This window comes from Schistocerca nitens, chromosome 2 (genome assembly GCF_023898315.1).
Source record: "Schistocerca nitens isolate TAMUIC-IGC-003100 chromosome 2, iqSchNite1.1, whole genome shotgun sequence".
In the NCBI taxonomy this organism is placed as follows: domain Eukaryota; kingdom Metazoa; phylum Arthropoda; class Insecta; order Orthoptera; family Acrididae; genus Schistocerca; species Schistocerca nitens.
In genome coordinates, this window is record NC_064615.1 from 613,083,631 (window position 1) to 613,098,592 (window position 14,962).

The 14,962-nt window shown below is 41.0% G+C and overlaps 1 protein-coding gene across 7 annotated transcripts in view; it reads right to left on the reverse strand.

Moving 5' to 3' along the window:
- Nucleotides 1-14,962, reverse strand: part of LOC126236697 (brachyurin-like) — a 173,885-nt gene that overhangs the window by 125,540 nt on the left and 33,383 nt on the right. For 5 of the 7 annotated variants that reach the window (XM_049946207.1, XM_049946203.1, XM_049946204.1 and 2 more), the window contains one exon: nucleotides 13,759-13,857. The exons of the other annotated variants lie outside the window; for them this stretch is intronic. In XM_049946207.1, the coding sequence (XP_049802164.1) occupies nucleotides 13,759-13,857 (99 nt within the window). The remainder of the gene's footprint in view (nucleotides 1-13,758; nucleotides 13,858-14,962) is intronic. 7 annotated transcript variants of the gene reach the window in all.

Below are 14,962 nucleotides of genomic sequence, written 5' to 3' on the forward strand. Positions count from 1 at the left end.
AATGTATGATGAAATAAAAGAAATTATTCAGATAGTGAAGGGAGACGAAAATTTAATAGTCATGGGTAACTTTAACTAGATAGTAGGTAAAGGAAGAGAAGGAAACGTTGTAGGTGAATGTGGAATGGGCTTAAGGAATGAAAAAGAAAGCCGCCTGGTAGAATTTTGCACAGAGCATAACTTAAACATAGCTAACACTTAGTTCAAGAATTATAAAAGAAGGTTGTATACATGGAAGAAGCCTGGAGATACTGGAAGGTCTCAGGTAGATTATATATTGGTAATACAGAGATTCAGGAACCAGATTTAAATTGTAAGACATTTCCAGGGGCAGATGTGGACTCGGACCACAATCTACTGGTTATGAACTATAGATTAAAACTGAAGAAACTGCAAAAAGGTGGGAATTTAAGAATATGGGACCTGGATAAACTGAAGGAACCAGAGGTTGCAGAGAGCTTCAGGGAGAGCATTAGGGAACGATTGACAGGAATGGGGGCAAGAAATACACCATAAGAAGAATGGGTAGCTTTGAGAGACGAAATAGTGAAGGTAGCAGAGGACCAAGTAGGTAAAAAGACGAGGGCTAATAGAAATCCTTGGGTAACAGATAAGATAATGAATTTAATTGATTAACGGAGAAAATATAAAAATTTATCAAAAATTAGATCGACAGAAAGGGCAAAATGGCTAAGCAGGGATGGCTATAAGACAAATGTAAGGATGTAGAGGCGCAAATCACTAGGGGCAAGATAGATACTGCCTACAGGAAAATTAAAGAGACCTTTGGAGAAAAGAGAACCACTTGCATGAATATCAAGAGCTCAGGTGGAAGCCCAGTTCTAATCAAAGAAGGGAAAGCGGAAAGGTGGATGGAGTATATAGAGGTTCTATACAAGGGCGATGTTCTTGAGGACAATATAATGGAAATGGGACAGAATGTGGATGAAGATGAAATAGGAGATACGATATTGCGTGAAGCGTTTGACAGAGCACTGAAAGACCTAAGTCGAAACAAGTCCCTGGGAGTAGACTACATTCCATTAGAACTAATGACAGCCTTGGGAGAGCCAGGCCTAACAAAACTCTACCATCTAGTGAAAAAATTGTATGAGACAGGCGAAATACCTTCAGAGTTCAAGAAGAATATAATAATTCCAATACCAAAGAAAGCAGGTGTTGACAGATGTGAAAATTACCGAACTACCAGTTTAATAAGCCACGACTGAAAAATACTAACACGAATTCTTTACAGACGAATGTAAAACTGGTATACGCCCACCTCGGGGAGGATCAGTTTGGATTCCGTAGAAATGTTGTTACACGTGAGGCAATACTGACCCTACGACTTATCTTAGAAAATAGATTAAGGAAAGGTAAACCTACGTTTCTAGCATTTGTAGACTTAGAGAAAGCTTTTGACAATGTTGACTGGAATACTCTCTTTCAAATTCAGAAGGTGGCAGGGGAAAAATACAGGGAGCGAAAGGCTATTTACAATTTGTACAGTTATAAAAATCGAGGGGCATGAAACGGAAGCGGTGGTTGGGAATGGAGTGAGACAGGTTTGTAACCTATCCCCGATGTTATTCTATCTGTATATTGAGCAAGCGGTAAAGGAAACAAAAGAGAAATTCGGACTAGGGATGAAAATCCATGGAGAAGAAATAAAAACTTTTAGGTTCGCCGATAGCATTGTAATTCTGTCAGAGACTGCAAAGGTCCTGGAAGAGCAGCTGAACCGAATGGACAGTGTCTTGAAAAGAGGATATAAAATGAACATCAACAGAAGCAAAACGAGGATAATGGAATGTAGTCGAGTTAAATCTGGCAATTCTGCGGGCATTAGATTAGGAAATGAGAGACTTAAGGTAGTAAATGAGTTTTTCAATTTGGTTAGCAAAATAACTGATGATGGTCGATGTAGAGAGGATATAAAATGTAGACTGGCAATGGCAAGGAAAGCGTTTCTGAAGAAGAGAGGTTTGTTAACATCGAGTATTGATTTGAGTGTCAGGAAGTCGTTTCTGAAAGGGTTTGTGTGGAGTGTAGGCATGTATGGAAGTGAAACATGGACGATAAATAGTTTAGACAAGAAGAGAATAGAAGCTTTCGAAATGTGGTTCTACAGAAGAATGTTGAAGATTAGATGGGTACAAGAGGTACTGAGTAGGATAGGGAAGAAGAGGAATTTGTGGCACAACTTGACTAGAAGTTGGAATCGTTTGATAGGACATTTGAAGCAACAAGTGATCTCCAATTTAGAACTGGAAGGTGGTCAAGAGATGAATACAGTAACCAGATGAAGAAAGATGTAGCTTGCGGTAGTTATTCGGAGATGAAAAGGCTTTCAAAGAATAGAGTAGCATGGAGAGCTGCATCAAACCAGTCTGTGGATGGAAGACCACAATAACAACAACAGACTGAAGCTCCACTTCTGACAGACTCTCTACTCTAACATCCAAACGTGCGAACAAAATGTACAGATTGCTCAGTGCCCACGCACTGAGAACCAAAGAAACCCTGAAAGTGTGGATTTGCTTTGGAACCAGCTAGAGGGTGAACTACAAGGGACCTCAACTCGCAATTTTAGTTTCAACACGCAAACTGGGAAGGAACGACAGTTTAGGAATATGACTGGCAACTATTCTGTTCACTATTGAACAAATTTAAATGTCACAAAACTTACTGGCGGTTGTGACACGTTTGGTCTTATACTTGTGTCTACTGTTTTCAAAAGACTTCACACGAAAAAGAAAATTTGGCGCTCTCCACAAAAATATTTTGGTGAATTTCAACTGGACTACGTCGCAATAGCTAAACGCGATGTTAGGGAAATAGGGAATTTAGAAGTGAGGAAATGTGGCATTTTTAACCTATCACTTTCTGCCGCGCGGTGTAGCCGGGTGGTCTAAAGCTCCTTGCCAGTGTTTGCACGCCACCCCCATTGGACGTTCGTTAGACTTCTATCATTAAATAAGTAAACACTGCCTGTGAATAAAGATATAAGAAACGACTCTGAAAAAGCTCAGGCATAGCTAATTTTTAAAAGCTGCTACAGCAGAGGAAAACAGGAATCTAGCATGATACCTGAAAAAATACGTACCTACAGAAAAGGAAATAATAGCGTTATAAAGGAGATGTAAACATGCTTGGTGGACTGAAGACAGTGATAAGGCAGTCTGCCGAATAAAAGTAGCTAGTAAAACATTGTACATTGACAAAACAAGAGATAAGCTCTCAGAATACGAAGAAGTGCTGAAGCAGACAGCAAAAATCCTCCGTAAAGTCAAAAGTTCAAGAGGGCAATGTTAATGTGGCAGTGAAGAATTAAGAAAACTGAAAGACGTTGGCTGTGTAGTGATCTTGTGGAAGTTGCAGTTCTTATTTGGGTGCTGGAAGAAAAACTGGAGACGAATTCCGCGTTATTCAAGGCACTGCTTTATAGTTCTTTTACCCAAAAATGTTTCAGCACTTTTGTGCTATCTTCAGTGGATTATTGTTTATTTTCTTTCTGAAAAACTGTTGTTCCATATTAACCTCCCAGGTGGATTATTTGAACTTCTGGTACAAATGTATATAGATTTGTAAAAGGAGCGATTTTTAAGTGTCAATCGTTTTTCATTAGTTTACATACATCACAGAGTTGAGACATACACACATCGAAAAATTTTTGCATCAACCCGGTTCATAGAACTCCTGAAGACAGACGTTGACTGTGGATATTGTATCACAGACACAGTCCCTTTAACTGTACAGAGACGTCTCTAAACCCACCCAAAGATGTAAACAACCATGCATAAGCATCACCTATTAGACGGAGGAGGTTCGACAGCCGATACGTTCCAGTCATTCCACCAGGAAGGACGTACACGGCTCGTGTTGTCTGTAGTTCAACCATGCCTAGTCGGTCAATACCGTGGTTCGATCGGGTCCGCATTGTTACTTTGTGCCAGGAAGGGGTCTCAACAAGGGAAGTGTCCAGGCGTCTCGGACAGAACCAAAGCGATGTTGTTCGGACATGGAGGAGATACAGAGAGACAGGAACTGTTGATGACATGCCTCGCTCAAGTCGCCCAAAGGCTACTACTCACTGGATGACCGCTACCTACTGATTATGGCTCGGAGAAACCCTGACAACAACACCACCAAGTTGAATAATGCTTTTTGTGCAGCCAAAGGACGTCATGTTAGACTCAAACTTTGCGCAATAGGCTGCATGATGCACACCTTCTCTCCCGACGTCCATGGTGAGGTCCATCTTCGTAACCACGACACGATGCAGCGCGGTACAGATGGGCTCAGCAACATGCCGAATGGACCGCTCAGGATAGGCATATCGTTCTCTTCATCGATGACTGTCGCAAATGCCTTCAGCCAGACAATCGTCGGAGACGCGTTTGGAGACAACGCGGTCAGGCTGAATGCCTTAGACACACTGTCTAGCGAGTGCAGCAAGGTGGAATTTCGCTGCTGTTTTGGGGTGGCTTTATGTGGGGTCGACGTACGCCGCTGGTGGTCATTGAAGGTGCCGTAACGGTTTGTACGTTACGTGAATGCCATCCTCAGATAGTGCAACCACATCGGCAGCATATTGGCGAGGCATTCGTCTTCATGGACGACAATTGGCGCCCGCATCATGCACATCCTGTGAATAACTTCCTTCGCGATAACGACATCGCTCGTATAGAGTGGCCAGCATGTTCTCCAGGTATGAAACCTATCGAACATGCCAGGTATAGATTAAAAATGGCTGTTTATGGACGACGTGACCCACCAATAGTTCTAAGGGATCTACGCCGAATCGCCGTTGAGGAGTGGGACAATCTGGACCAACAGTGCCTTGAGGAACTTGTCGACAGTATGCCATAATGAATACTGGCACGCATCAATGCAAGTGGTCGTGCTACTGGGTATTGTAGGTACTGGTGTGTGCGGGAATCTGGACCACCACCTCTGGAGGTCGCGCTGCATGGTGGTACAACATGCAGTGTGTGGTTTTCATGAACAATAACAAGGTCAGAAATGTTGTTTATGTCGAGCACTATTCCAATTTTCTGTACAGGTTCCGGAACTCTCGGAATCGAGGTGATGCAAAACTTTCTTTTTGATGTGTGTATATCACAGAATTGAGACTTTAGGAGTTGTTCATTTACCGTATGCATAAAGATTTTAGTTTAATAGTAAATTTGGTTCAAATGGTTCAAATGGCTCTGAGCACTATGGGACTTAACAGCTATGGTCATCAGTGCCCTAGAACTTAGAACTACTTAAACCTAACTAACCTAAGGACGGCGCACAACACCCAGTCATCACGAGGCAGAGAAAATCCCTGACCCCGCCGGGAATCGAACCCGGGAACCCGGGCGCGGGAAGCGAGAACGCTACCGCACGACCACGAGCTGCGGACAGTACATTTGGAAATAACATAAGTATGTACATGTGTTTACATACCTCACGCGAAGCTATTAATTGCGTATGGCGGTAGCTTTAAATCTACTATACAATCTACAACTTTCATCTGCAAACAACGAAACGGCTTTTTATTTTCTTTGTTTGTTGTTTATTCCGACTGGGAAATCGATATATATCGAGTTATTTGGCGTGTTGCGGTTTTTCTAAGTTGAAGTGGTTTTTACCTCGTTTGTGTCGTATAAACGAAGTTATTTTTTAACTTAAAAGGGGATCACTTTTGTCAGCGGAATCAATAGCGACAAGTGTCGTTTTACTTTCGCTTGTTGGCGCTGATTCCGCGTAACATCCCGCTGCAGCTGACAACAGTGATCCACTGATCCCCCTTTATTTTAATATAATGCTTCAAAATTGCGGATTCTGCGTGATTTTCTTTGCTGCTGTCGTTACATATGCATTTTGTATGATTCGTTTGCCAAGCTCAGAGTTTCTACCGCCATTTCACGTTTTGTGGCTGTGTAGTGCTCATTTCTTTGGGCGTGACGTGCTTCGTTGACGTTCGTGATTCTTATGTCATGTGTGTCTGTGTCTGTGTGTGTGTCTGTGTGTGTGTGTGTGTGTGTGAGCACGCGCGTGCGAAACGAGACAGAGACAGACACAAAGACAGAGAGAGAGAGAGAGAGAGAGAGAGAGAGGTGGAAGTGAGAGAGTTATGGGTAGCTAGTAGAGTGAATGGTCTTGAGTATGGGGAAGAGAATTTAATTTTACAGGGTGAGCGTATATATCTGATATAATTTGCCTAAAAGATGAATCACACTCCCGTAGGAAAGAACTTTATAATGACATAAACACTATCCACCCACAAATACGAATCACCATACACAAGAGAAACAATAAGGATGAGGTCGATATTTATATGAAATCTATAAGCACCAGCGCAAGCCTTCAAAACCAATCGAATCACTCCATAACTTACAAAGAAGCCAGTTTCAAATAATTATTACACAGACTGAACAGTACATCTATGAACAAACGTGACTACACGGAAGAACTGAACGTGATAAAATGAACTGCACATGAGAATCGGTACGATGCAAAGCCAGCAGACAAAATAAACAAGAAAATACAAAAACAGCGAACACGTAACACAACAGACATAAAACACACACACAAACGCAAACAGAGAAAGAGAGAGAGCGAGAGAGAGAGAGAGAGAGAGAGAGAGAGAGAGAGAGAGAGAGAGAGAGGGGGGGGGGTGGGAGGGTGTGGGGAGAGGGAGAGAGGGAGATAGGCAACATTACTCACATACTGTCAGCAAATAGTAAGTAACAAAAGGCACTTAATGAATTACAGCAACTGACTAGGCAGTATGCTAAAGATACCGTAAAAACAACACAATACAGAAGAGACTTGGAACACATAATACCGACGCTGATAAATATAGTCGGTCTAGTATGTGTCGATTACAATTACAATCAATCTGCACATGTGGGTCAAACGTGCAGGAAGTTTGGAACCAGATATACAGAACATGATTGCATTTGCAATTGTAGTGATGTTTTGGCGACTTTTGGTTACTGATTACACCTTCTCTCCAAGCACCCACGAGCGCAATGACCATTTGGCATTTCGTGCGCGGCTTGTGCTGCAGTCACTACGTATGGAGCATGTACAACCACAAATCCAGGGTTTTATCCGATTGCCACCACGGTTACTGCAGAGGCCCAGAACAATATTAGATTTAGTGCCGTACAGGACTGTTTGCACTCCTACATATGTTTTTAACCACATTATTTTATGACATTGCAAACTGGGCGACACAACTCTACAGCTGTCTTTGCGGATTCGTTGAAACAGGACTGCGTTGGTTGCTCTGTTGATCGAGTCCTCAAGGTCCGGCAGCCTCGGGACTTAACTGCCTTCGACGTGGAATTTCGTACGTTCTTGCGGGCACTGGAGCAGATGAGATGCTGCTTCAAGTGCAAAATTCCTTGTCTATTCAGTTTCTCTGAGCGATCGTCATTCTCTATAATGCTTGTACCCAGCAGAGAAAGTAGGACAGAATATACAAGACACCTTCCTCTAAGTACAATGGCTGTGGCGGGAGATCTTTTTTCTTGGTACCAAGGCACATGAATATTGCGGGGAACGAAAGCGCAGATGTAGCAGCGAAGGAGGCATGTCGTGATCCTCAGTTATTTCACTGTGCCGTCCCCTTGCACACTATCGCCTCGCTGTTGAGGTACAGAGTCATGCCGCGATGGGAGTAACTGGATGTGACAGGTAACATGCTTCATCTAGTAAAGCGCACTACGCGGCGGTGTTCGAGCCACGAAGATGGGGTGAGCTTCTCCTTGCTCGTCTTCGCGTAGGCCACAGTCCTCTCACGCCTGGCTTCTTGCTCCAGCGCGGCGACCCTCCAGTGTGTGGCGCTTATGGTGTACAGATCACTGTACGCCACATTCTGTTAGACTGTGTTTTGTCTTTGGGCCAGAGGGCAGCGGAAGATTTGCCAGCAGTTCTGCCCTCCGTTTTAAGTGACATTGATAGGAATGTGGTTAGAGTTCTAAGGTTTTGTAATCTGTCCAACTTGTTGCCCCAGACTTTAGGGAGATGTTCTTAATGTGTTAACAGAGGAACGGTTTGGTACTTTATTGTGGCGCTGTTCGTATTGAGAAGTGTTCATTTATGTTCGAGCACTAGAGACATACTTCTGTTCCTGGCCAGAGTAGGCAAGGAGACTGCAGTCTCCTAAACGATTGCGATAACTGAGTATCTTCAATCATAGGAGTTTTCCGACGCAATAATAAGTCCATTGAGTAGCCGTATTTATTTTATGGACGTCACACTGAATCTCCAAGGCGCCACCAGTCTTCTACGACGCGGAAGATCGACACTTTGCTGATCACTCGGGTGACATTTGCGCATCGAACAAGAGAGAAGAGTAAATTCACATACATGCAGTCCCACTAATTCGTCTCTGAGTTTTTCGTTGTCTACGCCAGCTTAGGTGGTGGTTAGAACTAACAAAAGGGTTACAATATCAACCTTTGCAGTGTTCTTAACGAACATAACAGGGGACGCGTTTTGACCGCTAGGTTTTGTGCCAGTCTTGGATAGGGTAAATAGTGGGATTTATAATTGTATATTTGTTAGGATTTCATATTGTGTGTTTTGCACTTTCATTTTTATTTTACAGTTAAACATTCATTAATAGAATTCTCTTAAACTAGGTTTTGTCCTTATTCTCACTCTGAATACACTAGACAAGGAATAGATATAAATGGAACGGTCAATTAAATTAATTTTTCATGCCAAGAATACCTCAGTGTTGTCGCGAAAAACAAAGCCAGATTCAGATAGCTATGAATGCACTACTAACGCCATTGATGGCATCTTGCAAAATAACCCACACAAGAGGTCAACTTGTAACAACTTTTCAGAAAGAAAACAAACGACCCACATCTTATATTGAATGCAGTAATATTTTTCTATTATATTTTCAACGGATGATGAATACAATGTAAGTTCTAAGGACAAAAAGATATTTTGTATGTGATATAACTTCAGTTTAACAATTTTAGGATTTTTCCTTTATTTGTACTGTGAAACCTTGCTTCTTGCCAAATTTCATGTTTCTAGGTCAACGGGAAGTAGCCCTAAGGTTTTGATGAGTGAGTCTACGAATATTAAATCTATGACATAAATGGCCGTATATTCTGATTTATTTGACTTGCAAGTGTAAATATTTTACACCGCCGACGGACCGTAGATCTTAGTATGTGACATAAATTTCAACTTGATACATCTATCCATTCCAGACAAAAAGGTGTCTTAGGAGTCAGAACGACAGACGGACAAGAAAACAATGCTATAAGGGCTCCACTTTTACAGACTGATGAATGAAACCCTAAAAAAGATAGGAAAAAGCGTGTCACCCCACCCAAAGGATTACTAGGGGACGTCCTGGTTCCACAGTTTTATCGGGATAATAAGTCATATCACCCAGTGAACCATGGACCTTGGCATCGGTGGGGAGGCTTGCATGCCTCAGCGATACAGATGGCCGTAGCGCAGGTGCAACCACAACGGAGGGGTAGCTGTTGAGAGGCCAGATAAATGTTTGGTTCCTGAAGAGGGGCAGTAGCCTTTTCAGTAGTTGCAGGGGCAACTGTCTGGATGATTGGCCGATCTGGCATTGTAACATCAACCTAAACGGTCGTGCTGTGCTAGTACTGCGAACGGCTGTAATTTTTCCCGTGCTCATACAGCTCCGGTAAAATATTTCGGAGGTAAAATAGTCCGCCATTCAGATCTCCGGGCGAAGACTACTCAGGAGGATGTCACCATCAGGAGAATATTATACGAATCGGTGCGTGGAATGTCAGAGCGCTGAATCGGTCAGGTATGTTAGAAAATTTAAAAAGGGAAATGGATCGGTTGAAGTTAGATATACCGGAAATTTGTGAAGTACAGTGACAGGAGGCACAAGAATTCTGGTGCGTTGAATACGGGGTTATAAATAAAAAGTGAAATAAAGGTAATGCAGGAGTGGGTTTCACAGTGAATAAGATAGTAGGAATTCGGGTAAGCTCCTATGAGCAGCATAGTGAACGCATTATTGTATCCAAGATAGACACGAAGCCCACACCCACCACTGTACAAGTTGTTTATATATCGACTAGCTCAGCAGAAGAAGGAGAAATTGAAGAAATGTATGACGAGATAAAAGAAGTTATTCAGACGAAAATTCAGACGAAAATTTAATAGTGTTGGGGTACATGAATTCGAAAGCAGGAAGAGAAGGAAAAACAGCAGGTGAATATGGACTGGGGAAAAGGAATGAAAGAGGAAGCCGTTTGGTGGAGTTTTGTACAGAGCATAATTTATTCGTCGCTAACACTTGGTTTAAGAATCACAAAAGAAGAGTGCTTACGTGGAAGAGCCCTGGAGACACCGGGAGGTTTCAGATTGAGTATGTAATGACAAGACAGATTTAGGAATCGGGTCTTAATCTGTAAAACATTTCCAGGCGTAGATGTAGACTATGACCACAATTTATTGGCTACGAACTGTAGATTAAAACTGAAGGTATTGGAAAAAGGTAGGAAAGTAAGGATATCGGACCTGAATAAGTTGAAAAAATCAAAGGTTGCTGAGAGTTTCAGAGGGAGTATTAGGCGACGGATGACTAGATCAGGGGAAAGGAATACAGTAGAAGACGAATGGATAACTTTAAGAGATGAAATAGCAGCAGAGAATCAAATACCTAAAAAGACAAACCCTAGTGAAATCCATGGATAACACAAGAGATATTGAATATAATTGATGAAGAAGAAAATATAAAAATTCAGCAAATGAAGAAGGCGAAAGGGAATACAAAACTCTAAAATATCAGATTGGCAGGAAGTGCAAAATGGCTAAGCAGGTATGGCTAGAGGACAAATGTAAGTGTTTAGAAGCCTATTTCATTACGGAAATAATAGATACCGTCTACATGAAAGTTAAAGAGGCCATTACAGATAAAAAGAAGCATCTGTACGAATATAAAGAGCTCAGATGCGAAACCAGTGCTAAGCGTAAAAGGGAAAGCTGGAAGTTTGATGGGGTACATAGAAGGTCTGTACAAGGGAGATAAACGTGAAAGCAATGTTACAGAAATGGAAGTGGACGTAGTTGAAGTTGAGATGGGAGATATGATACTGCGAGAACTTGACACAGCTCTGAAAGATGTAAGTCGAAACAAGACCCCGGGAGTAGAGGATATTCCGTCAGAACTTCTGATAGCCTTGGGACAGTCATCCATTAAAAAACTCTTCCATCTAGTGGTAAAGATGCATGAGACAGATGAAATACCGTCAGACTTCAAGAAGAATGTAATAATTTGAAAGAAAGCAGTCACTGACAGGTGTGAAAATAACCGACCTATCAGTTTCATGTCATGGCTGTAAAATACTAACACGAATTCCTTACACAATAATGGAAAAACTGGAAGAAACCGACCTCGGTAAAGATCAGTTTGGATCCTGGAGAAATGTAGGAACACGCGAGGCAGTACTGACTGTATGACTCACAAGAAAGGTCAAGGAAAGACGAACCTACGATTATAGTATTTGTAGACTAAGGCGACGTTTTTGACGATATTGACTGGAACACTCTCCCTAAAATTCTGAAGGTAGCAGGGACAAAATACTGGGAGCGAAAGGCTATTTACAAAAGAAAACGGAAGGCAGTAATAAGAGTAGAGGGGCATGAAAGGGTAGCAGTGGTTGAGAAGGGAGTGAGACAGTTTTTTAGCCTATCCCCGATGTTATTCAATTTGTATATTGAGCAAGCAGTAAAGGAAATAAATGAAAAATTTGAAGTAGGAATTAATATCCAGGCAGAAGAAATAAAAACCTTGAAGTCTGCCATTAATGTTGTAATTCTGTCAGAGACAGCAAATTACTTGACCAGTTGAATGGAGTGGACATTGTCTTGAAAGGAGAATATGAAATGAACATCAAGAAAAGCAAAACAAGGTTAACGAAATGTAGTCGAATTAAATCACGTAATGCTAAGGAAATTAGTCTAGTAGATGAGTTTTGCTATTTGGGAAGCAAAATAACTGAGGAATGCAGAAGTAGAGAGGATATAAAGTATAGCCTGGAAATACCAAGGACAGGATTTCTGAAGAAGAGAAGTTTATTAACATCGAGTATAGATTTAAACATCAGGAAGCCTTTTCTGAAAGTATTTGCCTTGAGTGTTGCCATGTGTGGAAGTGAATCATGGTCGATAAGCAGTTTAGACAAAGAAAGAATAGAAGTTTTCTAAACGTGGCGCTACAGAAAATTATTGGATATTGGATGGGTACATAACGTAACTAATGAGTAGATACTGAATATAATTGGGGAGACAAGAAATTTTTGGCACAACTTGACTAAAAGACGAGATCGGTTGAGAGTACAGGTTCTGAGACATCAAGGGATCACTAGTTTATTATTGCAGGGGAGTGTGGAGGATAAAAATCGTAGAGGGAGACCAAATGATGAATAGAGTAAGCAGATTCAGAAGGATGTAGGTTGCAGCAGTTATTCGGAGAAGAAGATTCTTGCAGAGTATAGAGCAGCATGGAGAGCTGCATCAAAGCAGTGTTGCCACTGAAGATTACAACAACAATAAGTCACATTTTCTGGAATTTTCTCGAAGCGTTTCGAAGTTAAGCATTACATGTCAATTTTGCCTAGTGCCACCTCTACCTCTAGGAGTCAACTGTCACTGGAAGTGTCACCATTCGGAAATCCCGAAAACTATGGACTTGATAATAATATAGATCATTTTCGGGATTTTTAACGTCCTTCCCTCAACCACCTACGGCTCTGCCCTAGGGGTGTTTTACCCCACATCAAATTAAACTAAATGACAAATCACATGTAGCAAATCTGGTTCGAACTTTTTGCAGACGATCCAGTGCTAAGCATGTGTCTTCATATTCAGACGGTAGTTGTCCCGTTGTACTAACTCATATGTATCAAGTCTTTATAAAGCACTGCAGGCCTTCCAGAGCTATGCTCGAACAGGACACATACGCAGTATGTAAAATATCTCGTAGGACAAGACTTTCATCCACGAACCTCATAAATGACACCTATATATTCTTAATTGGAACTTGCATTGAGGTTCGTCTTTCCCGTATCCATAAAAAATTTATGCTGCAATGTTAATGAGCTGTAGCACTCTTTTACAAACTAACTTCAGTTAGCTTTATGCGGTTTCGATAGATATTACACTAAAGCGTCTCTCCTGTATTACATTTGGTTATCTACATAATTCTGAAGATCATATTCCAGCTGACACATATGACGATTTTTTAAAGATAGATATTCAAATGTAAATTTCGAATAGCTCTTGACTATGTAGCACTACGTGATGGACATTCTTTTCTATTCTTCTCTGGACGCATCCAGTCAGCAACTTATGAAATTGCCATGCCTTGTTGATCATGTGGTAGCTCTTAGCGTTATCTGCTTTTAATTTCTGCCGCAGTATGAGTACACTGCTTTCCTGGAAGCCTGACGGCGCGTTTAATATCTCATACGCCACTGATTTTAGTGATTCAGAAGATACTTCTATGAAACTTGTTGCGTTGAGGACAGTACTCAGTTTATATTAAATTTGCTCAGATCGTGCAAAATTTGACGTATTGTATGACATGAGACAACCTATACAATAAATGCAGACTCACATTTTCAAACGTATTACCGCTAACAACGTTCGATTCCCTTACACCAACTTTCAGGATGGGACGGAGTCAATAAAAAGTTAAAAAAATAGTCACCATCTACGTAGAACGCGTGTACTTACTGTCGGTATTGAGGCCCCAGCCGCTGACCGTAGCGGTCTGGCCCTCGAAGCTGTTGCTCGCCTGTGAGCGAGAAGGCAGGTTCACCAGTCCGATGTAAGCTGTAAAAATAGAAACATATATTTTTATATTTCTCGTTATATCCCTGAAACAATCAAGACGTAGGACTCTCTCGAAGAATGAAGCCACAGAAGCAATGAAAATACTCTCTGAACTACGATTCTAGTAATCAAGATACATATGGACGCATTTAGTACGTAAATGAACGGACGTCTCTATAACATAGTTGATCGGGATAATTACGATGACTTCGAAAATATGAGCACTCGACCTATGGTTTCTGAGAAACCAAGTGTACTTGGCGGTAAAATTAAGACAGTTATGTGCGAACCACCGTGTGTGGTCCCTATCTGATTGTAGAGAACTGCTTTTGCCGAAAATTTACCATGGCATTTACTCAGATACTATCAGTGAATCGCAGAATATTATCAGCAAAGACAAATGATGCCCCCAACAGATATTCGTTTTGGTACTCCTTGTGACCGATCTTACCGCTAAAAAACAACATTAATATTTCGTTAAAACAAGTAACTTCATGTTTAGAGAAATTTTGTACAAATGACTTGGCTCACACAAATAATGCAGAAATCTATGCATGGAAAAGCATTCCAACAAGCAAGACATTAAGCTAAAATTTGCCGTGGAGGAACTGCTGAAGTAGGGAAGTCGAAACTAATCGTACTGTTCAATTATACTGAAAACGAGCCATTAAAATCGACTGAAATATACATTATGCTCTCTATAACTGTAGGTAATAATTATCAAACATGATGAATGAGAAATCGACGACAATTATGTAATATTCCATAGTATTTATTGTTATACAAATCGATTTTCGGCTGTTACTCTATCGTCAGGTAAATGCGTAAATACGTGTGGTGTGCAAGGTCAAATATTTGAAGTGTGGTGTATCTAGCGAGTATCTAAGTTTGTTTTCAAAGATGACAGTTGGTAATATGTGATTTAGCACTAAAAACAGAGAAGTTTTTCCGTAAAATACCATGTAAAACTATTTAACTTAGGTAAAATATGTGACAAATGAAATGATAAACTACATGAAAAATTAAAACAATTGTTTTAAGAAAAAAATTAGTTGCACAAAATATATTATGCGTAATTACTTTATACTTCAGAATACGTTTCGTT